General features: G+C 37.0%; 2 protein-coding genes across 20 annotated transcripts in view; both read left to right on the top strand.

Annotated features, from left to right (window-relative positions):
* Nucleotides 1–7,446, top strand: part of LOC141900900 (multiple PDZ domain protein-like) — a 157,633-nt gene extending 150,187 nt beyond the window's left edge. For 9 of the 14 annotated variants that reach the window (XM_074787966.1, XM_074787963.1, XM_074787967.1 and 6 more), the window contains 6 exons: nucleotides 21–137; nucleotides 302–455; nucleotides 2,975–3,165; nucleotides 3,390–3,504; nucleotides 3,922–4,057; nucleotides 4,367–7,446. In XM_074787966.1, the coding sequence (XP_074644067.1) occupies nucleotides 21–137; nucleotides 302–455; nucleotides 2,975–3,165; nucleotides 3,390–3,504; nucleotides 3,922–4,057; nucleotides 4,367–4,637 (984 nt within the window). In that variant the 3' untranslated portion in view covers nucleotides 4,638–7,446. Of the gene's footprint in view, nucleotides 1–20; nucleotides 138–301; nucleotides 456–645; nucleotides 917–977; nucleotides 1,016–1,856; nucleotides 2,232–2,645; nucleotides 2,714–2,974; nucleotides 3,166–3,389; nucleotides 3,505–3,921; nucleotides 4,058–4,366 lie in introns of those variants that run through there. The other 5 variants (XR_012618788.1, XR_012618789.1, XM_074787971.1 and 2 more) reach the window with 5 other exon arrangements.
* A 1,793-nt stretch (nucleotides 7,447–9,239) lies between these two features.
* LOC141900902 (ras-related protein Rab-3) overlaps nucleotides 9,240–26,475 on the top strand; it is a 39,449-nt gene continuing 22,213 nt past the window's right edge. For 3 of the 6 annotated variants that reach the window (XR_012618790.1, XM_074787974.1, XM_074787975.1), the window contains exon 1: nucleotides 17,747–18,255. Coding sequence is in view for 5 of the 6 variants with exons in the window: in XM_074787974.1 (XP_074644075.1) it covers nucleotides 18,070–18,255 (186 nt within the window). In the remaining variant the exon portion in view is untranslated. Of the gene's footprint in view, nucleotides 9,256–10,946; nucleotides 10,992–15,730; nucleotides 15,752–17,746; nucleotides 18,256–18,285; nucleotides 19,052–26,475 lie in introns of those variants that run through there. The other 3 variants (XM_074787979.1, XM_074787976.1, XM_074787977.1) reach the window with 3 other exon arrangements.

Genomic DNA, 26,475 nt, shown 5'->3' with positions numbered 1-26,475 from the left:
TCATTCATTATTCCAACCAGGTAAAGGGTGGAGTGGCGGAGGCTGATGGGAGACTGATGCAAGGTGATCAAATACTCGCTGTGAATGGTGAAGATATGAAAGGTGTTACTCAAGATTATGCAGCTACTGTGTTAAAAGTATGTACATGAAGTATTAATCCTACCTATCCTGATACCGTAGAATGAAGATGTTTTTATTCGGCTGCAGTCATCTAAATGTATTGCGATGTTCCAAAAATGGTCATATTTACAAATTAAAGTACATCCAATTTTCCTGACCGCTTTCAATATTGTCTTTACAGACATTGATGGGGAAAGTGACGCTAGTGATTGGAAGATTAAAGATCAGCAGTCGATCATCATCCAGACGCAACTCGAGTAATGCAAGCGATCGAGGTCTGAAAAAATCTGAGTCCAGCGCGAGTAATGTGAAAAATAAAGGAAAACATCCAAAAGGTGTGTTTCAATTTGAATTACCGGTACACATCCATGCATTTTAGACATTTCATAAAATTCGATCTGGTACATTTCATGTACATGTACATGTGCCAGTACATACTTTTCATCGCATCCACATATGGTTTAAGAATTCTTCCTAGTGTTGCATATACATATTTATCTATATAATTGCTATCTGCTTTTGTAGTATGAATTCTTCCATATGAATTTCACCATCTTACCCATCTTCATGGATGTACCTGAGAAGAACTTTAAAATCTTTCTAGAGATCCTTTCTGAGTTTCTGTATTGAATTCAGTTTTGTATTGCACTATATGTGCTGTACTACATCAGACCTACGAGGATTGCTCATACAGTTAGATTTTCAGAGAATGCATCACCCTTAAAAACAATACCCCACAATAACAAATTTTTCATTTAGAACTCTTGGTTTCACATAGTATCACCCTGACTCACTGATGCACTTGAATTGGTTTTCGTTTTTTTAAGTTTGGTTTATATATTTTTCTTCTTATAAAGTTTTACCAAAGTTATGTGGATGCAGAGTATGAGATCAGGTGAAATAAGCAATGTGCACCTGGTTATCAGAACAAGAAGCATGATGATCAGGTTTACTGTGTCAAAACTATGTCATCTTGATTCAACATCTATCTCTCTCTTCCCCTTTTCCTTGAAGATTTAAATTGTCTTTTGTATCTCATTTTTAGACAAGCTTTATCCAATGAAGTACCGGTATAATGCAATTTCAATTTTACTCCATTTACTCATTAATAACCCAGGTGTTTTTAGGTGTTGATTCAAGATACTTTACATGTACATTCAGGTTGTCAGTTCTGTAAACAAAAGTGTGCAAACTTTGTTGTTGACAAATATATCTTTGCTCCATCATCATATGCATTTTATGAACCTGCTTGAAAATTGCTGCTGCTGCTTCAAATATATGGACATATTTGAGGAATAAGATTGATGGGGTTTAGCACGATGATTCTGTTGGTAAAATCACCCATTACAAAAAATTACACATTGTGCATCTTAGCTTGTACAGGTCTTTCGATGAATCAGATGTGTTCGTTTTTACATCTCGAAAATCTTTCAATGGTTTCTATCTTTATTTACCTTAAGTCCGATCAATCTGTGTCTAATTTGTAGGAATAGTGGGACACGGTGCTTAATAATGATGATTGTCAAACCTGATCACTAATCGGTTACTGTATTGTTATTATCATTTCTTGCCAAAGCAGCAGATTTGCTGAATTGATATAGGTTTAAATTGGTAATGCATGTATATATTCTTGGTACGGACTTTCGGTAGTTAGGGAATTGTGCACAAAAGTTCAATATTTTATATCACTGATGTTCTACTGTCTGATCACTTTCTTTGTTGTTTTTTTTTCACAGGATTACCATCATCCAAAAGTTACTGAGGACCTGACTATTGTCGTTGCCAAATCATTTTTAGAAATATATTTGAATTCATTAACCAAAATACCACGATCTCTATACATTCACTTTTCTGAAATCTGAGCTTGTGAATTCATTCAGAGTAAATGTTTTACAATCAGAGTAAAATGAATACATTTTGATCAGTGGCCAGCATTTTTCTACTGTTAAGGTATAAACAGGGCTGACAATTTTTGATACGATTGCTAAAATTTCATTTTTAAATCTAGCTTACATATTGAGAGCAAAAATTAATGCATTCCAACATTAAATAGTCTCGTTTTCGCGCCTATTCTATGTTCATACTTGTGGATTTAAAATCTTCCATGGAAGGTTAGCTATTATCTGTATGTTTACACATATTATTTTTGTGTTCTCGAATTAGTATACCTGCATGATGGAAGCCTTTGAAATCAAGCCTATGATTTTGACGGCTTCTTGATGTCAGATGTTGAAATTGTGAATTTTTCATTCGTAAAACAGAATGCTACTTATTCCTATTCATTGAGTTAGAAACGCAGAAAGTATATAGTCGCTTTATTTCTATGAACTAGAACTTTTGTAAAAGTGAAAGTTGCTGAGATTCCCTTTATGGAAAATGGATATTGCAATGTAGCATATCCAATTGATTTTTTGCATGTTCTAAAGGACTTTATTTTGTATCAGAAATTATTTTTTTTTCATCATTCATCATCATTATAATAATCATTATGCATTGTTGATAATGTACTATGCTTTCATGTTTAGAGTTGGTTTTAGCAGATGATAGGATTTAGAGATATGATGTTAATTAAAGTAGCTGTTTATTAGGATAGGTTAGCAATTTCTTATTTATTTTTATATGAATGTATCTGCATGATATAAGAAGTCATTATGATTTTTTTCATGTGATTAGTTTAGGGAACATAGCACTGCATGTCATGTTCGTAGATGATCCGACGAATTTGAGCCGAAATTTGTAAAAGAACTCTTACATAGGGTCAAATGATTAAAAGATTTAATGAAAGAAATTCTTATTTCGTTCGATGCTTGTTTATTGCGCTGGTTTTAACGTGCTTTTTGTTGAATGATTTCAGGAAACAGCAATGTGAGTGGTAGTAGTCAGGGGAGTCACAAAATGACGAGAATTGTGCACCTCGTGCGAGATATGAGTGGCTCACTTGGACTCAGTATCGCCGGTGGACATGGCAGTCCATTAGGCAATACACCCGTTATCATTGCGAGCATGAGCACAAACGGACCGGCAGCTAAATCAAAAAATCTAATGGTACTTGTTAGGTCAAATGATTTCCGTTCACATTCATATGATGTCTTCAGGGGCCAGTTACACTGATTAAACTTACCATAGACTGGACTAAATTGAAATAGGTCTTTAGACAACTTGGGAGACTTAAGGACATTTTTCGGACCCTTTAAGTGAATCCTGTGAATCATGAATTAGAATCGATTTACGGTTGTTGACTTACAATAATGAGATTTTGTTCATTTTAGGTTGGAGATCATATCGTTGCGATCAATTCAGTTTCAACTGAAAACCTTTCTCAGACTCAAGCTGCTAATTTGCTAGTTCAAGCCAAAGGGACAGTAACTTTAGAAGTCACTCCAGGTATGAATATTACACTAAAACTTTAGTATACTCAGGTAAATGCCTTCCCTGATATATTGGATACCCTAGTCTCATTAATCTAATGGCATTTTTCTCCTGATTCAAAGACACACAGAACAGGGCCAGGAATAGCCCTGTTCTGTGTGACTGGCAGTTTGACTAATGGCTGTACATGAGTTGTATCATCCAAGCTGTGAAAGTTTTTAGTGGCAGGTTTCTATCCCCAATGACACAGCCTTCGACAAAAATACAGTTGACATCAACAATGGCCAGACTCGAAGTGTTAGAAGCTTCTTAGCTCTAGACTAGAATCAAGATTGAGAAAAATATAGTTGCTGACTTCTCCACCATCATGAAATGCTGGACGCCATGTGATGTCACCTTTCATCATGCTTTTTCCTCCATCTTCTTTTATAGGTGATCCACAGCACAGAAATGCCGCCAATGACAGTTTCTCCTCTCAGCAGTCTAAGAACAGCAATGCAAGTAACCGTGGCCACCGCAAGATAGCATCTTCTGCTGATGAAGAAGAGGATCATGATGAAGATCTAGGGTAAGAGGAGGTTATTTTTTCTCAAATGTACGACACAGTTATTTTGTTGAAAATCAGTGAATCTTGAGAAAACCAAATCTTAGTTTTGTTATAATGTTCAGAAAAGACATTGTAGTACCACGATAAGTACAGCCTGAATATAAAACTGAAATTCTCATATCGATTTTCAACGTCAAAAGTTGATAATCTGAATACATTCAAAATTTATTGAAATTCATCTGAATGTGGACTGTTTTTGTCAACAGTAAGAGAATTCTTTTGTTCTAAGAATGGAAATGTTTAATGATACATTCATTGATCTGATTTCAGGCCTCCCGAGGTGAAAATAGTGAACCTGAGACGTGGTCCTGCTGGACTTGGTTTCTCGATAGTTGGTGGCTACGGCAGTCCGCACGGAGATCTTCCAATTTACGTCAAAACGGTGTTTGCTCAGGGCGCAGCTGCGGAATGTGGGGATCTACACCGTGGTGATCAAATTCTGGCCGTAAATGGACAGCCATTAGATGGAGCGACGCACGACGATGCTGTAAACATTCTAAAAAATTCAACTGGGATTGTGACGTTGACTATCATGTCGTGACAATTGTGAAAATCCTACGTTTTACTCTCCTTTTGAATTCCTCGGTGTTTTCAGCACACTGCCGGAGCATCTGATTATCGTTATCTTTATGCAAATACCATTTTGCATTAATGACACAACACTGCTGATCTGCTCTGCATACTCATTCGTACTTTCAAAAAAGGCGTTGCTCTGTGTGTTACTGAAAATGAAAAATGAAAACAACAAAGTGGAATGCTGAATTTACCAAATGTTATCGTCAGTCGCTCAGGTTTTGTAGTGTGCTTGCTGGATCATACATGCCGTATGTGGTATTGCAAATGATGAACGATACTATATGGCGATACACAGCCATTTTTTTGTTACGTTAAATATAATGTTTTGGCCACCTGGATTCTCTATATATAACATATATACCTGTTACAGGTTTTTTAAATGTGTGAATATTTCATTTGTTTTGACATTATGAAACGAATTACAAATGTTGATTTTACACGAGTTTCCAGATGAGAGACAGACGCTTGGAACTTCGAGACTGAATATCATATGTATATAGATTTATACTACACTAGAAGCCTTGGCATATGTATGTGCAATTTGTATGATTTATGCTATGGCTCTGCTCTCAGGCCCTCATCATTGCTGCCTTGTATACAATACACTACCAACACATGGGAATTGTGCGCGACTTTGTGACTTTTTTATTACTTAAAAGTTGCCGTTGTGGACAACTTTTTCCTCGTTTTTGGTAGGTTGACTATTAAATGAATAATCTTTCTTACAACGAATTGCTGTTAATTCGTTTATGAATAAATATGTACCTCTTTCTTATTTCTAAGTCGTTTTTCTGATGATCACAAGAACTCTTTCGCGTGTTGCTGTAAATTCTTGTACATAGTTTACTATTACTAGCCCGACGACCCCACATGGAATGTGAGGTCTCGAGATGTTCCTCTTTGTTAATCGTAAATTACAAATCGACTAAAGTCTTTCAATATCTGTATAAAACATATTATAATCATCATGATGGTTGCAGTATTTTTTCAATTGTTTCTTTGTGTCCGCTATCTACACAAACGGAATTATTATTACTGATTATTTATTTATTAATCATCCGCTATTGCTTAATCTCGTTGTTATGGGTACATTTATATTACGACAATGATAACTTATTAAGATTTACACACGCAAAAATGTAGTGGTTCTTTCGTTTCCTGTCAACATTTGTGCAATATGATAATATGATAATAACCATCATGAAAATCATCATCAATGTTAATGATCTTGGGATAGTTATGTCAATTTCTTGTTTTGATTGTAGTTTTGCTTCGATTGAACTTAAGATATATTGAGTATTAGTTTAAGACGCATCGTCATTCCATTGTAAAATTTATATAAATTACCGAGTAATCTAGTTTTGTAGAATTGGCAGAAGTGGTAGGGATTTTTTTGTATCAATTAAGTACAACGTAGTTTAGATGTTTCTTGTATATTGTTTTCAAAGTTTTTATCTATGCAAGCGATGTTGAAAAATAAAAGAGTCGTGCTATTCTTTGTGTTATATTTAAAACGCGACAGGTACATTCATCATCTTTACGTTTCTTCAACCAGGTGTTAAACAGTAAAGACCCGCTTGATATGGATTAGATTAATTCAGATTATTGTTTTCGATCTGAAATATTTCCGTTACCAAATTGTACTTAAACATATATAGAATATCATGATTTCAATCTGTTTTGTCATGAAACCAGATGAATATTATTGGCCCGAAATGTTCCAGATCGAGCGGGTTTTACTTTATCTCAATAATTAAATACGTTTGTGATCTTTGAAACAAGTTATCAGATAGCCTTAATATTCGGGAGTATTGATTAGCAAACATTTTGAATGTTGTCAGTCATTTAAACATAGCTTATTATATCACAAAATTTGATTATCATCGAAGTGAATAATCAAATGCTGCATGATAACAGTGGAACCTTGCCTTACCAAAATGCAATGAAACGATTTATCATATGTAACAAACTGAAAACTTAGGCAGAAATGACACAATTTGATTGGATCATACTTTGGTTGTAATAAACTTTTGATTATATAACGAACAAAGAGATTTTATGTAAAGTGGTTCCACAATTTTTTTTTCTCGGAATTTTCAATTATCGGCAAGAATATATAACGTACTGGACTCAGTTTCGCAGTCGCCAGTTAATATTTGACTCCTCAGATTAGACTTTTTGAACTCTAGAGTCAAATCCAACCAAGACCTGTAGAACTGGTCACTGATTTTCAGTATTTCTAACATTCAGAGATTTTAATGTAATCGGTACATTGTATGTGTCATCATTATATCAATTTAGGTATGATTGTGTCGATATAAGGCCAGTTTCTCTATGGCCGACGTGGATGATCATTGGTAGAACATAAACCCTTTACTGAAAATACCAGAATTAGATTCCAATATTCATGTACATCACTAACATAAAACCCTGTATTTATTCTATGAAATCAAATTAGAAATTAGTATTCAGTCCTTTTTATAGAAGGCATATTTGAATACTTGTATATGAAAAACAGATCCATTCAATATTCAATTAATGGGCATTGCTTGTGGGTGTTTTGAATAGAAAACCGTTTTGGATAATTTCATAAATGATACGTTTTACTTTGTAATTAACCGGATTAGTAATAATTGATGGTGTAAACTCCATTCGAATAGCAAATGAAATTTAAACTGGTTAAACGCCGAATTTCAGGCGATCTATTGACCATGGTTGTTACATTATGAAGTAGATTACGATTATTTTAGATCTGAATTTCTTACGAAAAATAAAACAAACATTTTATAGTTAATATGGTGTCTCACAGTCGTTTTTCGTTTATTGTCCTGTCTCACAGTGTTCTTTCTTTTGTCAAGCAGAGGATCGTTGTCCCACGGTCGTTTTTCTGTTACCTTATTCACCAGGGGAATGGATGAATGGATTCAGATGGTAGTCGCAAAAATTTCGTTCTCAAAATAAAAAGGGCGCATTTAATCGTCCAAAACAATCCCATAAGTAGGAAAGGGCACATTATTACGAGACGAGACAGATGATTTCCAACAAAAAGGCACACCATTCTTGATGATATTTATTGCCTGGAAACTACTTCATTTATTGTTTAGAAATTGCACCAAAAGCGGTGAACTTTCAATATTTTCCTTTGTCGTAGAGATGCATCTTTTTATAATTTGTGCTACCCTCAACAGTGGTCCCTATAACCAAACCTGATCAGTTAAAATGTGGCTACATGCTAAGAGTTAATTATTATTTGATGACCAAATGAATATATGAATATTTAGATTCATAACTGTGTGGAACTACACCCAGTAAGCCACGGAAATCGACCACAGATTGCCCCCGCCCGCCGTATATTTCAAGTTCAAGTTTATGAAAAAAGAATACAAGAAGCTAATTAATTTTACAAAACAAGCACGACAAAGAAAGGAAGAAAACTAGGATACTATTGTGTTATTGAAAGTGAAGCAGAAAATTTTGATGATAGTTTTACAGCTAAGTATGGGAAGACATCGTCGATGGTTGAGCTGAGCATCACACACTAAATCCGGGTCAGGAAAGCTGGATGATTTCAACATGAGTCCATGCTCTAAAGAATATCTTTAGAGCATTGATCAACAACTGCTTATACATTTCTATAAAGAGTCGATGCACAACGCATAGTTTAATGACTTTGTTCATGTCAAAAACATCTGCTGAAAATACCTCAATAACAATGACTAAATAACTTACTGATACCCGGTATGTAAAAACCGGATCGGATAAATGTTATTTCCAATTTCCGAGCACTCAGTACTAAGGTCAATCTCCCGATCAAGGCTAAAATTGCGAAGAGAAAACTTCAAGCGCGCGTAGTCGCGAAAGAATATTGAGGGATTGGTCCGCTGCTTATCTAAACTGCCTTGTCCTTCACGCTAAGGGTTAGTCAGTAACCTGTCTGTGGTTTAGTTTCACGATCGGATATTTTCACATAAATCCATCCGATTATAAAAAGCTTACCACCAACGATTAGGTAACTAACTTAGCTAAGGGTATAAGGATTTAATGGCAAGATGAGCAAAGGGGGGGTCACTCCTTTGCGGGCCCTTGGGTCCCCGGTACCCTCAGTACCCCCAGTAACAATTCGATTGATTCTAATTTTTTTGTATCTGTTTTCCTTTTTATAAGACATGCGACGTTGATGGCAAAGTATAAGAAGACAATTTTTACAAAGCGTTTTCATTAATTTTTACATTCGAAAAAAATCCCAACACTACCCGTTCACACCCAGTGGTAGCTGGGACTCTAGGCCGAAAAATCTCGTCGTTGATAAGGTTGGAATAAAAACCTGTCCAATGGGCAATGGCAAATACATGTAGCCAAGACGACTAATTACTGCCAATACCATATGAATAACTCAAATAGATATCATTGAGAAATCTATGAATATTCAATATCATTTTAAATATTCATTTTGATCGGGATTCGAACCTAATAAAAATCGCGAATTCTGTTACGGTCAGATGGCGCTAGAGGTCTTAGTAGTTAGTAAACATTCTTCATTTCAATTTGTGGAGCCGAATTTTGAAGTGTGAGAAGAAATTCAGGTAAATCTCCAGATTCATTGCTTTTTTAGGCAAGACTTTTGTACAGAATACAATTTTATGGTAATTCATCAACTACAGTCTAGTATGAGGGGTAAAGAATAAAGCTTCGGCCGTTTCAGAGTCTTTTTATGCAGGTTAAAGTTGATGGTTTTGGTTGTTGTAACATTCCACTTTAGACTACTCCGTCTCCAGCCCAGTTTCTGGCTCACTTGCCAAACAGGGAATGCCGTTTTAACTGAACGATAAAGTCACTAATTCTTCTATTTTGCTTCTCTGAGGACCTCAAATCACAGGCACTTGAATATGGGCTTTGATACTGGTGAAAACAAAATATCCACTAGTGATCACTACTGCTGATATGTAGTGTTCAATTTCTTCATCATCTGCCCAACAACATACAAGCTCGAAGGAATTAACCCATTATCATCAACACGTGTCCCTTTTCTATCTGTTCTATACAGAAAGGCAGGAAACAGTCCTATCTCTTAGTAGTAATGCTTAGCTTATATCCGTTGTAGTCAGGACGACAGACGTCACAGCAATCCCGAAGATGCATACAGGTATTTCCGACAAAGCACCCATGACACGCCATCTAGTGATCGTATTTGAATTCCCCACTCATTTATTGATGAACATTTCATAATTTTTCTAGCCAGATACTAATATGTAATAACATTGGCCAATGTCATCTAATAGTCATCTAGAATGATAATTCAGGATAAAAATCTCGTTCCAGAAACCAACTTAGGTTATCAATGGTAGTGTTTGGTTTATATCCCAATATCATTGGTCGTAAACTTAGCATTAGGGCAGAGAAGATCATTTCCTGTCCTACTGTATAATATAGATATAGAAAAGGGTGTGTGGTGCATCATGGATAAATTCATTGTTCTAAAAATGGCTGATGATCGAAGTAGGATTCTTGTGGATTATCAATTATACTTCCAGTATCGAAAACCCATTCAAGTGCTTGTGCTCAAATATAGGATTTGCGTGTAAAACTCATTACAAGTAAAATCTGTAGGCCTAAATAGGTTTCAATACTTACCATTTCTGTCTGTGCTTTGATGTTACTAGGTTAGTCGATAATCAATTCAGCATTAATTGTATCATTTACTGTAAAGTGAACATTAAATTCGTATGAGGCAACCGACCGGCATCTAATTCTGATCGAATTCTTAATTCGATCCAATTCCCTAGAGAGAAAGGCTGTGTCTCTTAGTTGTCTTGCTGCAACTTACATATAGGCTATAAATTTTAGATGAATGATAATTCATCAAGCGAGGCTCGCGCTTGAGATTGCTGACAAGAAGCCGCGTGCTCGGATAAAATTCCATGTCCGGTAACGCATTTCGGGCATTTGTAAATAATCTACAGCATAACATCCTCATTATAATTAACGATATCAGGATCTGTAAATCTATTACCAAAGCCCAGTTATGTTAACCGATAGTTTGGTATGATATGGTGTCGTCAAATTTTCTAATTCGGGACATAATTTACGGTTTGTGATGAGGTTCTGCTGTAATTCTAAACCGAGGACTATTTTCGATGATGCCGAATATCAGTAAATATGTCTTCGAATACGAAAGCGTTAATGATATTCGCCGATGATCGAACTGCTACCGCTGCTTGTATCAAAGGTTATTACAGAGTAAGAAATGTATTTTCTTTTCTTCTTGATTGTTTAGTGCCGTGTATTATAACGTGAAATGAGGGCAGACGGGCTCATGCAGGTACCACATCATTTTGTGTTGTATTTATTCTAAATATTTCTCTGTTTTTAACACGAATCACCGCTCAATGTATTCTTTAATCTGTCAATTCTCTTCATATCTGTTATTGCCTAAAAAAGAAAATACTAGTGTACAACCTGAATAGGCTAACTGGTTGAAATCACAGGCATAATTGTTTCTTATTTATTGCTGAAGCCAGCCTACTCATTTTTGCACGCCAATTACTGAATTGTTTGTTGTAAAAACCAACGGAATATAAGTTCATGTGTATCATGGTACTAAGTGGTAAATGTTAGAAACTGGTTTTCCCTACAGGGATAAAATCTTTACCAAGATGGAAATGAATGAACAGTTTTTAATTTGTTTTCCTGGGGTTAATCGTCATCTGGACTATGAAGCAAGCTTTTGGTCACAGTTCCACTGGTTAAAGCTCTCCTGATTGCTGGTTGTGGCAACCAGGTGATCAAAAGTCGCCCGTCTGCGCCAGGCTTTAGGTTAGATTAAAGACATGTTTTTGACTTGAACCCTGGAGTTTACTCAAGTGACTAATTAGCCGCGATCGCGCGGAGACGGTTGGTCCGGATCAGACCCAAGTCAAATTTGGCCTGTAACTAATTACAGAACGCGTCCCCGTGTAAACTACTCTCTTGATACTAAACGATGCTGTGACAAAGCGAGGCGAGTCACTTCCAGAACTGGTAGGCAATCACATGCTATGATTTGACCCGTGCAAAAATTTGACACAGGCCTGTCCGACTTTTTGTTTGGGCCAAATTTGACCCCGGTCAAACAAGCACAGGCCCATTGGCACCCGGGTGAATGGTTAGCTCATGCCTGTGTGGCAGGGGCCAAAAATGTTTGCGTGATCACAGCAATAGTTGAATGAACCCATAGTTATGGGTAAATATCGGTCCTTATAGTCTTTGTACCATAACCAGTACTGATAATCTAGCCTGTATCATGGATCCAATCCACTGTAAAACAAGGTAGCCACTCTGCATATAGGTTGTACAAATTTCAATAACCTATCATAAACCTATCAATAACCTAACTCATTCCCATTTAGAGAATGATATTTGATACCTATATTATTATATTACTCTGCTCTGAACGAAAAATGAATGTTATTATGTTGCGCCTGCCATCCCTTACTATGTTTTTTAGCCCACTTGGGACTTCAGTCCCAGCGGGCTATTGCGTTCACTTTTCGTCCGTCGTCCGTCCGTAGACGGAACTTTTTGAGGGAAATTTTGAAGACGCTTTGATCAATTACCTTGATCTTTCGGATATATGTGAATCCCCCCAGGGCCCATCAACATAACAAAAAGTGGGTCGGTCGGACTCAAGATGGCCGTCCTATGACCTTTTTAGTGCCCAAAAATGTTAATTTTGGCCCGAATTCTGAGTCATGTAGCTTCCTACTGGTTTGCCATTTCTCATTACAATTTGTGATGGGTATTCTTTGGAAAGGGATGTTTTATGCCTGAGACAGGTATTTTTCATCAGCCAATTATGACGCAATTGGCGGCCATCTTGGTGTCACCAGTACTCATTCGTAAGTGGGAAAAAGTTTTTCCACATTATATTGATACCTAAGCGTATTTTGCTACCACAATCAATTAGAAAGTTGTAGCTCATAACGTGTTCTATGATTGTGGTGAGTTTCAAGGTAATTGGATTTCGTATATGGCCACCAGGGGGCGTTGAATAATACAATATCTTAGCATTTCTTTATTATATTCGTACCTATGCATATTTTGTAACCACAATCAATTGGAAAGTTGTAGCTCATGACATCATCTATGATTGTTGCGAGTTTTAAGGACATAAGTTTTTCTATATGGTCACCAGGGGGCATTGAATAGTAGAATAACTTAGTATTTCCTTATTATATTGGTACCTAGGCATATTTTGTTACCATGATCAATTACAAAGTTATAGTTCGTGACATGTTCTACGATTGTGGTAAGTTTCGAGGTCATTTGGTTTTGAATATGGTCACCAGGGGGCGTTGAGTAGTAGAATGACTTAGTATTTCCATATTAAATTGGTAACGAGGCATATTTTGTTATCACAATCAATTACAAAATCATAGCTGCTGACATGTTCTATGATTGTGGTGAGTTTCAAGGTCATTGGTTTTTGTAAATGGTCACCAGGGGGTGTTGAATGTTGAAATTGTAAGATTGTTGAGCATTTGAAACCACTTCCCAAGTGGGCATGGTGTCCCTGGACCCCTAGTTTTATATGACGTGACTGTTTTAAGCCCAACTACGCTGCTGCTAACCCTCTATCTACAGTTTGCATGAGTATTGCCAGTAATGCGTTGGGCATAGTGTGTTATATCTACACTACTGGTAGTATGTGGCTTCTTCTAAAACTGCATGAAATATCAGTAATTACATATTGCATTTAATGGAGAGCTGAAAATTAACTCTTTCTTATTCAAAAATTAATGTTTTGCTAAACTTCTTTCAAGCACTTTCAGATTGTATGCCTGAATTGTTTTATAGATATCACTAATTGTTTTTTCGTTTTGCTGAATTTTTCGATGTAACACAAACTGCTTTATTGCCTTGACAGACAGATCCAGGGCCAATATTTGGGAACGAGGCATTCTTTTAATCACTAGCAACCTCTGAAGGTGTGAAGAGTTTATGCTTGTGCGGGTCTAGAATGATTCCACCTTAAAGGTTTTGAAAAATTGAAGACACGCTGTCTGATGGCTTTCTGAAAAAGATATTAACATGATAAAAATTTCTATTGCAAGGGCAATTTATGGAAATCTATCTACCCCTGGATCTGCAACTATCTCGATATAAATATGTGTCATTTTCATGTTGATTGAAATAACATTTTTCATTCCTACATGTTGATTGATTGTTGTTAGTCATTCAAACCCTCGACTCTTAGACATAGAGTGAAGCATGTTCAAACTGAAATGGCTTAGCCTATATTAATAACCTACACTCTTGAAGCCTTTTTGTTTCTATGACTCTACCCTGATGCGCTGCCGAAAGATCTTTGCGTTTAAGATTAGATGGGATACACCCCTGTCGAATTCGATTCCCCATTGCATTATCTCGAAACGACTGCTGCTGCCTAATAACGACTATGCGTGGGTATTGATTTGACCGAGATCAATTTTAAGTGATACGTGTGTGTATATTTATTAGAGACGCGGTTTCATCGGAATTGTGATGATTTATTAGTATTATGATAATTACCGCCCGTTCTATTGCATGTTATAATTTGCGAATTCTTACATGACTTGGGAAACGAATTCGCTGCGGCCAGCTGTATTTAGATATGCAGTTAGATATGATCGTTTCATACACGGCCTAATACAGACTGTATGATAACTTCTCTATATTTGCTCTTTCAGTTAGAACAAATATGCAGGTCTGATTATAAATATTACTCTTTTTTGAAAAAATTATTGTCCCACCTCTGCCGGATAGGTGGTGATATGTAGGAATGTTTAAAACAGACACGGCTCTTGAGAGGTCCACTTGAGACTAATCCAATATGACAAGACATTGATTTGTGAATTGTCAACATTCAACTCTGATAGCCTATTTAAACTATGTGCTTTGTAAATTGAATATTTGATATTTGAAAATGTTTCGCTACAAAGGCGTAGATCATTTAGTTCGGTGATAATAAGCTCTGAAGTTTAACCAAATGCGAGATAATCAGGAAATATACGCTATTGATCGGATTTGGTTTTTAGTGTCGAGTTGCGACTCTAAGCTTCTAAATGGAGCTTTGATTCAAGGCTGTTGATAAATTCGCATTAGAACGATCTCGAGTTTATCAAACCCTCTTAAAGCGACAGGAATTGAAATCTGTTTAGTAGTATCTTCAGTGGAGGAAAGGTGTTTAGTGATATGATAACCTTGCGAGTGAAGGTCCCGGTAAATCCTCGTGTGGGTGGATTCATCAAAACCGTTGGCCTACTGCATGAAAGTTTTGCAATTGTCTTATGAAGAGCTGAGTCGTATTGGACGTTAAGCGCAAGCAGTTAACTGAAATAAATGGTCATAGTTCACTGCTATTTGACGTCCAATGTGACGGATGGAATATTTGTTGTTAATATTGGTCGCATTCATACATGAAGACCCTTATTCTCATACTGTTTGTGCGTCTTATCTGTATGTCTGTCTTTCAGCTACTTAGCTTTGTAATAATGGGTCGATCTTGATGACACTTCATTCAACATTTGGATGGAGGTCTAGTTGTGCAGTGCAAAGAATGACCCAGTGCGGCAGAACTAGGCGACAGCGTTATGACCTTGAGATGACCTCATAACTTAGGAACGGGGTCAATAAGTTATCTTGGCTAAATTTAGCTATTGGCCCTCCAAATTGTAATGGGAAATAACGCATGGTAATTTCGTAGAGCCTGAGCCTGAGAGAACTGTTGAAGCCTGTGGTTTGTCTCGCTTCTGCCAAGTTGGTGGATAATCGTCGATTTCTTTTTTAAGATTAGATTAATGTCAGGTGAAGGACATGAATTCAGATCTTTCAAACGATAGTATTTTAACTCGGTAGTGATTTATTATCTATTTGGCCGACTTAACCGTGAAACAACGAGGACTGGTCATATCAATGTATAGTATTTGACGGGATGGCCTAGTTCCGGTGCCGAAATCAACATGGTGTATTTGATATATAACAGTAAGCCATGTAGTGGCAATACTAAAGACGTTCGGATAAATTTTGTGTTTGATCACTCAACCAAACGCTATTTTTCGAGTGGTACACGCTAAGACCTGATTATCAAAGACATGAATTATAGAAATGAATAAAGGCGGGTGCACATTGTGGTTATTTTGCAGTCAACTTGTTTTAAGTAGTGTCTCATTTGTTTCGGAGGTTTTGGAATAGCATCCAAATTTGTTTGAAAAAAAAATATTATAAAAAAGTTTTTTCATTCGTTCAAGGTGAGTTTCTTTGGTTTTCATCGAGTCTTAATTCCGGTTCGGGTGGTTCAGTTTTAGTCAATACTGGTTTTGAGTAGAATTATATATAATTCCTGTTTGTTTTAGACTTTTCTTATTTTATGATACGAACCTAAAACGATTAGTTGAAGGTGATTTTGAGAGGCTCATTCCGGTTCGGTTACCAGTTTTTAAGAATTTTGACGTTCCATACAGCGACACGTTATTGTCTTGTACCTCGCTTTGGGCCACTTACGGAAGAAGTTATGATCTTATAGTTTCCGCGTAAATATTACTGCTTTCAATGAATACCACCCGGTACGCCATCCTCTGTTCGGACAACACCTGTCTCTATCTTCAATCTTTTGTCATGTAAACGAAGTAAAATATCGCGGCGCTCTCTTATTTCCGATCAGGGTACTGATGGGTACACCGGAATCTGAATTCTTTTCTTTTTCGCCTGATTGCTGTTGACTTTTATTGATAATATTTCCTTTTATCTCGCCGTAGCAGGTGCTGATGGCTCTAATCAGTAATGGGAATAATCAAAGATGGATTCATTGTAGGCCGGGTACGGCTTAAACCCTAGGCTTTACTTGTGTTCAATTTCATTAGTTTTCTATTGAAAACCGGGAAATATTTTTTCGAATCCTTCGTTAATCATTAGCCGCAATCACACAGGCATTTTTGGTCCGTGCCAAACTTGGCCCGGAACAACTGTTCACACAGGTGCCAAATGGGCCCAAGCCTGTTTTACCTGGGCCAAATTTGGCCCAACCAAAAACGTCGGACCAGGCCCGAGCCAAATTTTAGCACCAGACAAATGATTATGTTTGAATTGCAACTGGCACCGGAAATGATCCACTTCGCTTTGTTTGAGCATTGTTTAGTATCGAGTGAATGGTTTGCTTGTGAACGCGCTCTCTAATTAGGCACGGGCCAAATTTGGCCCGAGCCTGATCCGTGCCAATTTGGCCCGGGCCAAATCGTGTCCGTGTGATCGCGGCTATTGAATAACGGATTTTGCTGATTTTCAACGTCCCTTCCTCTTAGTAGAACATACGGCGAACGGAAGCATGAATTCATGCTTTAATGAATGGGCCATGCTTCAAATAAATTTTGACTTGCTTTCAGACGATCGCGACTATTTTTCTCTCCAAACAGCTTTGGCATGGCGGCCTTTACATGATGGGATTTGCATTATTCGTTGTGTCAAAATCGCTCGGGATTTGAATAATGAAAGCGTTTCCATCAAATCGTGTTGTTATCAAGATATATGATGTCAATTCTTATGTTTCGCCGAGCGTTTTTCGTTTCAATTACGAAACGAAATCATGTCGTTTTTGAACCAATTAGAAAACCGCGGCAAAATTGTGCCGACATACGTGACTAAATGTAAAATCACGGCATCCCTTCAGGGGCTTTTAGGATAACAGATTACCCCTTAACAAGTATGAGTTTCCTCGTTCGGTGGACAGGACTATTTTCGGTTTTAATGATATGTTTTGGTCGGTACAAAAAAAACTTCAACCTCAACGCAAAATGTTAACTGTCTGTGGTCTGGTTAATGAGTTCCACAGTTGGATCATCAGTTCCACAGTTCCTCGCTTTTTTGATTTGATTTGCTGCCCCTTACAAACCCACCACATCTGTCAGGGACATTAACCGACTGGTCAAATTTCCACCGAGATTCTCGACTCAGTTCTGAATTTGACTAAGGTTTAATCGAACAATTTACTATCAAACTATCGAGTCAAACTCAATATCTAAGAACCATGGAAGCAGGTCCTCGATTAATATCTAAGAACCATGGAAGCAGGTCCTCGATTGTTATTTCGAATAATCGAAGCAATCGTTAACGAAATATTAGGGAACAAATAATAAACGTATCGATTAAAAGCGACAGCTAGGCAGTCAGTCATCCATCAGTGGCCCCCGTTGTCGTCATCATCTGCACACCACGACAGCCAACGACGAACGAGTCCTCCTCGTATGTTCAGATGTGTGTTCGCTCTACACAGTCCAACCACAGCCGCGCTATTATTCCGACCGCGTACATAGTAGATGTGTCGTCTTCATAGCGAGTCTCCGGGCGCCGACGCCGGCTACTTCGATTAACGCTCAAAATGCGGGACAATGCAACGAGAGAATTTCGGCGGAGACAAACCACCGCAGCAGCAGCAGCAGCAACAACAACAGTTTCATAAACGAAAACAACAGCAGCGTATTCGTCGTCGCAGTCGCGAATATCAACAACGCGATCGATACTATAGACTACACAGTTCAAAAAATAAATCTTTTCAAAGCTCGCCATTATACAAGGTAATGATGATGATGATTGCGGGACGATCGGTGTTCGTCCGGTGGCGTACTTGTATCGGTGAAGGCATCGTTGGTTTATACCCAGGACTCCTTACATCCTACTACCTCCTATACTCTTCCCATACTCCCTGTATTCCCTATACTAGTGAGGTTATGGTTTATAGTTCGAAAGATTGTTGAACGCGAAATATTGATTAAGATTCCTTTACAGGCAAGCACCTATGTCTGTATAGCTAATATAATAGCTCTGACAGTGTTGAGAGATAGGGACCATTCTCAAAAATATGTTCTAGAGTGAATGGATATAATAGGTATAATTGGTCATAGCCCCTAGTCTAGGTTGCATGCCCAATTTTAGGATTATCTTAGTTGTAGTGGCTGATGGTAAAGGTATAGAGTCCCTTTTGAAGCAGCGAGCGTAGTTAATGGGTCAAAAGAAGTTTGAATATATATAGGCCTAGACTATAAAATCACTAAAATGTCGATAGATATTTGAAAAGGGTAAATTTGTAAGTCCTAAACCACCTGTCGTGTCACTTAGATGTGAATGAAATGATAATCATCAAGGTTAATGACCACTTAATATGGGAGAACAGCTAAATAGGGTTATCAGATTAATATCTATGAAAATGAATAAAAAATTGAATGCATATCATTCATTATAAGCTGGCATCAAAAATCATAATGTGCACCTGCTTAAGAGTGTCAACGCGACGGTTACGTTTGAGTAGCTCATAAGAGGATGCCATGCAGTTCGCAAACTTCCGTGGACAAGATGGCTGGTGCCATTATCATGGTACGTACAACAAATCGCTTTTTCATGCACATAATTTTTGTAGTTCATCGTTCACGTAATATCTTCATTCATTCGGAGCATAGTTCGTCACCTCGGATTTTTCGGAATCTTGCTAACATTCTCATTTGGGCACTTTGTTTTCCCTTAACAGGCATTGTTTATTTGTTCATAGCATTTTTGATATAGTTGTTACTGCGCTGGATTGTTATACGCGGGTCGTTTTCATCAGGCGGGCTCCTTGTGTAATTAGAGTTTAATCAATTATTAAGACATTGAGTGTGGCCAAGTGTCGCTTGTCATGCACCTTTGGTTTCAACATACCCCCAACAACAAAGTTGGTATATTGCCGCCTAGCGATGAATTAGCTTGATCTATTTTCTACTCTCTAAGAAGTGATTAGAATTTTATAATTAGCTCGATAGCAGGGTTTAATTCAAGGGTATATAGGCCTACTACTGCCTGCTATGTGTAAAGCATAATTATTGTGCACGCATTCCTAGAATAAGTCAAGATTAGACATCTTAGACAAAAGAATAACCACTGAACCTATAAATCCTTGTTAGTATGTACTATGACTATCATACAAGTTCATGAATAGACTTATGAACTATTTGAAATTTTGAAAAAATATATGTATATGTAATATATATTTCATGTCATTTCATTAGTGAATGAATTCCATGTCCAATTATGAGGACTACTATATGGTAGTGTTAATTGTGTTGAAACCTCGTTATAACAAGCCCGGAATAACGACTTGACAAATTCAAAATTTCCGATCCAGTGCTACTGAGGTTGAATGTTGGTTGGTTTTTTGGCGCTTTTGGCTTTGCGATAACGCGGCTCTGCTGTACTGGACCGTATCGAAAGAATGGTCAAGAAGGAAAAGAGATCGGTAATACGAAATGCAAGTGTTCGCAAGAATTATAAAGTGCTTGTAAGTTATATTTTGTAGTTCAAACTAACGACAGGCGTGACGAGTTCGAGAAATTGTCTTAGAATCTTAGGACCGGTCCTACTGATTTACCAGGCTCGGTTCAGTGGCACCAAAATGAGTTCATATTTTAAACTGTTCTAACATCTCTCTTGTGGAGACAGCCACAACTCAAATCGAACCTGGCTTCAATTGTGATTTGATACTTGCCTCACCTGAAGTCAGGTCATGGGGAATTGTCGCCAGTCAGTTTTCGCACTTTCATCCTTAAACTCTTTTGATCTTAATTCATGAGACAATGATGAGTTTGTGAATTCTTATGAGTCTTCCAATTTATAGGTTTAAGAATAACCATTTTTAAGTACCTTATCTCTTATAAGTAATGTTAAGATTTCGACTTCCAGTTAATTATAGTGTAGGCTTTTGGAGTAATCAAATGATTACTTCAAGGTATAGGCTTCGTGTAATTGATTAACTATGAAAGTGTACGCGCTAGTCCCACGGCGGTTGGGAACTGACAGTGTTGGTTATTTTTTCTCCCTGTCCTGAGGTTCCATTCATCCATCCTTTTCGGTGGCATATTCAATTGATTGTTACATTATTCCGTAAGATGAATAGATACTACTATTATATCTACGCGCTTAAATTATTTAATCAAAGAAGAAATTTTGTATTGTAAAAAAAAAAGATTGTCTTCAGGGGTATTACGTAGGTTTAAGTAAGGTGTGGTCGTGATCAAATTAAGTAGCAAATAATACATTTCTTCCGGGGTTGAATAAATAACTACATTTCGTATTATAAGTAACTTTGTCCTTTTGGGTTAATTTCCCCGTATAGTATGCGTATATGAGTTGAAAGTTGATCCTAGAGGAAGATTTCTTCGAAACGATGAAAATTTGATGTATGACGTTATTTTAAAGCCGTAATCGCGCGAACGTTTTTCCGCCTGTGCCACTTTCGAATGATAATGTAATCATGATGGGATGAAAAACAGTCCTTAATGAGATGACGTTGTATTGTATTTCGTCTTTTAATCCTGACCTCGTTGAATGGGAGCGGTATCGATTTGGCTTCGATGATGAGAATTCTTTTAAAAAAAAGACGCCAGAATTTGAAATTTATCAGATCAGGTATGAATTTGATACCTCTCGGTTCAAGCACTCTAAGTCGCCTGGGCCAAAACCACTTCTTCAAGGACGAATTTCAACCCTAAACATACGATATAGAAAGGAGTGTCCCAGCTGTGGAATATCGATCGCTAGTCATCTTTCAAATCTATCTGCTTTCCCTATGACGAATGTTCGAATGGTTTGATCCGACATCGAAGGGCGGAGAAATATCCACAAAATATCAAACCCGTAATTCGTGTATATATGGCCCTCTTGTCAGAACTTGATTCCAGTTATTTCTACCACCAAACAACGTTGTCATTGTTACCCTTTTCGCGTAATGAATCTGTTACGTCATTAATATTAATTATCGCCCCGTTACCCCGCGTACCCCCTATCGGTGCACGCGCGCGAAATCCGTCAAAATTTCTGATGATTTCATTGTATCGATGAATACGATATTGATTACTATGGTAACGCATACAGGCTGTGTTGTATATCTGTGTGTACTGTCATTGGTGACTGGCGGCGGCGTGCGCACTGGAATATTCACACTGCTGCTACGCGACATTAGCATATATTGATTCAGCGAATGAAAGAAGGTCGCTGTACACGCCAGGATTCATTGCTTTGCAGCCATTTTGAAACGAGAATCGCGGCTTCGGGAACTACTGTCGATTCGCAAAATCATTTAATCGCCGAAATTACACGTCTCGGAATTAATCTTAAATTGAACTAAAATATCATATTGTAAACGTTCGGACTGGATAATAAGGTAGGTTTTTCACCGGCGTTCTCATTCATCCAGGGATTAGGTATCGTCAGGTTTTCATCGTTTAAAAGCTTTAATGGCTCAGTTCAGTTCTATTGTTGTAATTACCATATTTATATTAATAGTAAATCAATTAGAACTTTAGTGATTGGGGTTAATTTGTTTTATGATGATCGCCTAACAATTTGAATAAAGCTGGTTTATATTTATGATATTAGAACAATATATTAAAATATCTATAACCGTTTCTATTGGATCCATGTTTAAGGTTTCTAGGATTTTATGGTAATTTTTAAGCATTTCTTCTTTGATACCGGTACGATTTTTATGGGCTATACGTTTTAGACATATAGTTCACCAGATATTAGTAAGATCGATGTGAACTTTTTCACTTCGTGGATAGAGATGTATTAGATCATATTCATTTCCATGAACGATTTGATAAATTGAACTGAATGAAAATGTGTGTCTATCGCTTGTTGACAGCGATGCAGACATGAACTCGAATTATGTACCAGTAAATTTTTTGTTTTGCCGTTCGTGATGGCAAAATTAGTTGGTATAATTAGCCCGAATAGATTATCACTGTACACATACGTCAAGTATTATGGCTTCGTTTCATATGCAGGACGTATGAACCTATGCGAAATTTCAATTTCATATATCGATTAGGCTGTTTGTCGTTAAACATGGTACATCCACTTATTTGGACTGCTTGATGTCATCTGCCATGTAATTTATCAAACAAGGGCGGTGCGACATGTTGGTGTGGATAAACATTATTGCTAGAATTAATAAAAACTGTTATCTTTAGATTGGCCTGTAGGTCATATACATTTATGCTCGGGAGAAAAGAAGTTTGTGGAGTAATACCGATGAGGCTCTATATGAAGCCATTTTTGTTGAAACTTGTAGCTGTGAATTTTTGGTACAAGTTTTCATTAATTCATATGTAGAATTATCACTTGACTCAAACTCTTTGAACTCTTTGTACGTGCAAGAACATTGGTCATCTGAAATAAGGAGACGCCTGCCTCCATGACGTGCCATTTTCATTCATCATTAACACCCGCAGTTATCTTTCAATTAGTCAGATATACCAACACGTCTTGACTACAGATATTATCATAAGTAATAACCACCTTACTTTGATGAATCCATTGTTTCATAGTGCGATCTATGGGATTATGACACCCACCCCAGGCTCACAGACTACTGTGTCTGTTGTTTTGTTTCTCTACACAGGGTCGAATATATAGAATACGTTCCAGAGATCATATATTATGCAGCGCTTGATTGCTTGTTGTTCATCATCGTGTATTGGTGGTATTGGTACGGCGCTGCCTAACCCTGGCGATGATGACGACGACATATACTGATGGCGTCTTATACAGAGAAAATCAATTCAATTGATTTCTCCCCTCGCGCTCTCTATCTATCCATCTATCTCTCTATGGCCATTCGCTTTGAGAGAATTTCTTGCGTATACTTGATGTACATCGATGTATACATTCGTACATACATTCTACCGACAGTTGAGTCACAAATATTTCCGATCAATTTTCCGTTGATGATTTTTATCGACCACTTTGCGTGGTGGTGGTCGCCGATACTTCATCAGTATGTACGCTAGCTAATACATAATAGATAATATACCGGATATATATATATATGTATATATATATATATATATGTATATATATATGTATATATATATATATTTATGTATATATATATATATATATATATATATATATATATATATATATATATATATATATATATATATATATATATATATATATATATATATATATATATATAATATATTGGATGACATCGTGAAAAAGCCATCGTAGGTTTTTCGATGTTCATGTCAGACATGGCAAAATCATAGATACACGTAATTTCGTTTGACGCTGATGTGGGAAAGGCTTTTTTTTCTCGTTTTCCACATTCCATGTGTGATAGAGCCGGACGTCTCGAGAAGAATCAGCGTAACTCGACAAACGACGATAATTGTTATTTGTTTGCGACGACATCTCTCTCGTCATAGTGACAGGATTGGTTATCGTCAGCACAGGAATATTACTCGTCGATTGGTTCGTCTACGGAGAATAATTACTCGCGCCACTAGCCCAAATGGGTTCAATTGCGCGGCCAATCGGTCGAAAGCTTTTCTCGTATTCAGGCCAGTAGATGACACCGGCCAATGTTTGGGTGGTTCGTTGGTTTAGGTTTCATTACTAAGCGGACAGCTGTTTTCGAGTCACATGCTTTTCGTCTCTCAAAAAAGTAACAGCTATGACTTCATCAAACATTTATAACATAGCAAAAACATCTGTCGTGGTAAGCATGGACAACAGCCTTTCAGGAAAACAATAATAACTTTAGATTTAATCTAGTGTATGTATATATACATATGTAAATGGAGAAATGTAGATATTTGATGATATATTCCCCATTGTGAGATATTGGCAAAAAGAATTATTGTTTATATATAGATATTTAGATGAATAGTCAGTGGGGGTAATGGGAGGAGGCGTCTATCAGCTTTCGTAAAGCCTGTCGATTATAGAATCTACGTGATTTCTTGCCAATTTCTTGGTGATGTTCGTCGCAAGCTACAAATATCGCCTAGTCTGCGGCCACTGGTAACTCTTTTCGTAAGACAAATGGTCACCAGCCATTCCCCATCCCCAAATTCGGCAGCAAATAACTATCAATCACCAAGTGTACAGCTTCTACTGACAAATCCTATAACAAATTACCAATCAATGAGATAAGAATCATTAGTAATTCACAAAATGGAGGCCCCTTGAAGTGACATGGCACCCACAACTATATAGTGGTGTCATTTTTTGCCCGCGATTAGGCTATGAAAATCGTCCAGTATGGCCAGATGACTTCTTGGCGATTTAAGCACAAGTTGCTACTGATGATAAATCTCGCCATTCATGACTTAAAATTAAGATCTTATTTTCATCTAAGATTCACAAGAGACTTAGATATTTCACGAGCATGATCCACTGGCAGTTTTAGGGAGTAACAAGCTTGGAGTAGACCGTTTGATGTAGGTATCTTCCTAAAGAACCGTTGTTGTAGGATGTATTTGGAGAACTTTCCGTCGCTGTAACTGATAAGTCCTATTTGAATCGCTTGATGCACCAGTTGACCCTATTACGACACTTAGTTTCAAATGTTTAATCAGCCATTAATGAATAGTTTCATAAACAATGTCCTCACTTTGAACTGATCGATTTGGATTGCCAAACGATATTTGCTCATACCTGATTTCCTGCGGATATCCATCTTAACGAGTAATGTTTGATTACGCCCGATTTTGTGTTCACACTACCATTGGTATAGTCGTGGATGTTGTCCATCCACCGGGCGTTGGGACATTTATATCTTCATAGTATAGAATCAGAGGCCATTAAGGGATCATTCATTTATTGCGTACGCATAAAATTTGAATTTTTCAACCCCTCTGTACCCAAAATCGGCCATTTTTTCATATACGTTAAGCATTACAGTACACAATTGCACTGACTTCTCCCCCCTCCCTGATGCGTACGTGATAAATGAATGACCCTAAGTGACTTTCAAAACTATGTTATCCTGGGTTCACAAGTATTTTCAGTCTAGGCTTATGCCGAGGATCATTGCTTGTCGGAACCATCTATTCCTTCTGTTGATAAAACAAAGCTTGTGATTGCTTCTCCATTTTCTACAAATTAGGTCTCATTATAGCAAAGAGTGAGTCGTTGTTGTTGGAGTTATAGATATTGAGTGCCGCAGTTTCTTGTGAACGATATATCGGACTGAAACCTTTTTCAACCAATGATTTTGGAATCAGTTCTTTAAGCTGAATAATTTCAGGACTAGCCAGGAAAGGGTTACACGTTTATTGAATGTAGGAAAAAATGGCCAAGGAAGAAATGGCCTCGGAAAAAATGGCCAAGAAAAATTTACTACTGACAATGTTAATAAACTTTAAGCTTTCAATTTAATGACATCATTTATTTTTCATGGGGCTAAAAACAATTGAAATCGGTAGAATGAGTTCAGAAATGTGATGAACTTACATTTATTTCATTACATATGATGAATATATCAAGAACTATCATGAAAGTGGGCAATGGATAAACTTAATAGTGATAAACTTAAAATTAATAAATTAGTTAAATTAATATTTCAAAACATCTAAGTAAGCTATTAGGGCACAGACTCTTAAATCATCAAAGGTAAATGCATTGAAATTGTGTGGTAATTTATATAGCAAACTGGTGTAGTGTCTGATAACATCGAAGTGAGATATGCTCATCATGAATACACCTAAACTAATCCAGGACTAATAATCTCAAAAAGTGACATGTCAAAACATCAATGCATTTGATTTCTTTTTAGTCAATGAAATGATGGTTAGTTTTTCTATTTAATCTTCCTTGGCCTTTTTTCCATGGCCATTTTTTTCTAGGCAAATACCTTGGCCATTCTCTCCTTGGCCATTTTTTCCTGGCCATTTTTTCCTTAGCCATTCTTTCCTTGGCCATTTTAGCATGAAATTATTAGCCTTGCGCTGAGGCTATTTTTATCAGCATTTTAC

This window comes from Tubulanus polymorphus, chromosome 2, assembly GCF_964204645.1.
Source record: "Tubulanus polymorphus chromosome 2, tnTubPoly1.2, whole genome shotgun sequence".
In the NCBI taxonomy this organism is placed as follows: domain Eukaryota; kingdom Metazoa; phylum Nemertea; class Palaeonemertea; order Tubulaniformes; family Tubulanidae; genus Tubulanus; species Tubulanus polymorphus.
The sequence above is the reverse complement of the archived record's forward strand: the minus strand, read 5'-3'. Positions and strand labels throughout refer to the sequence as shown.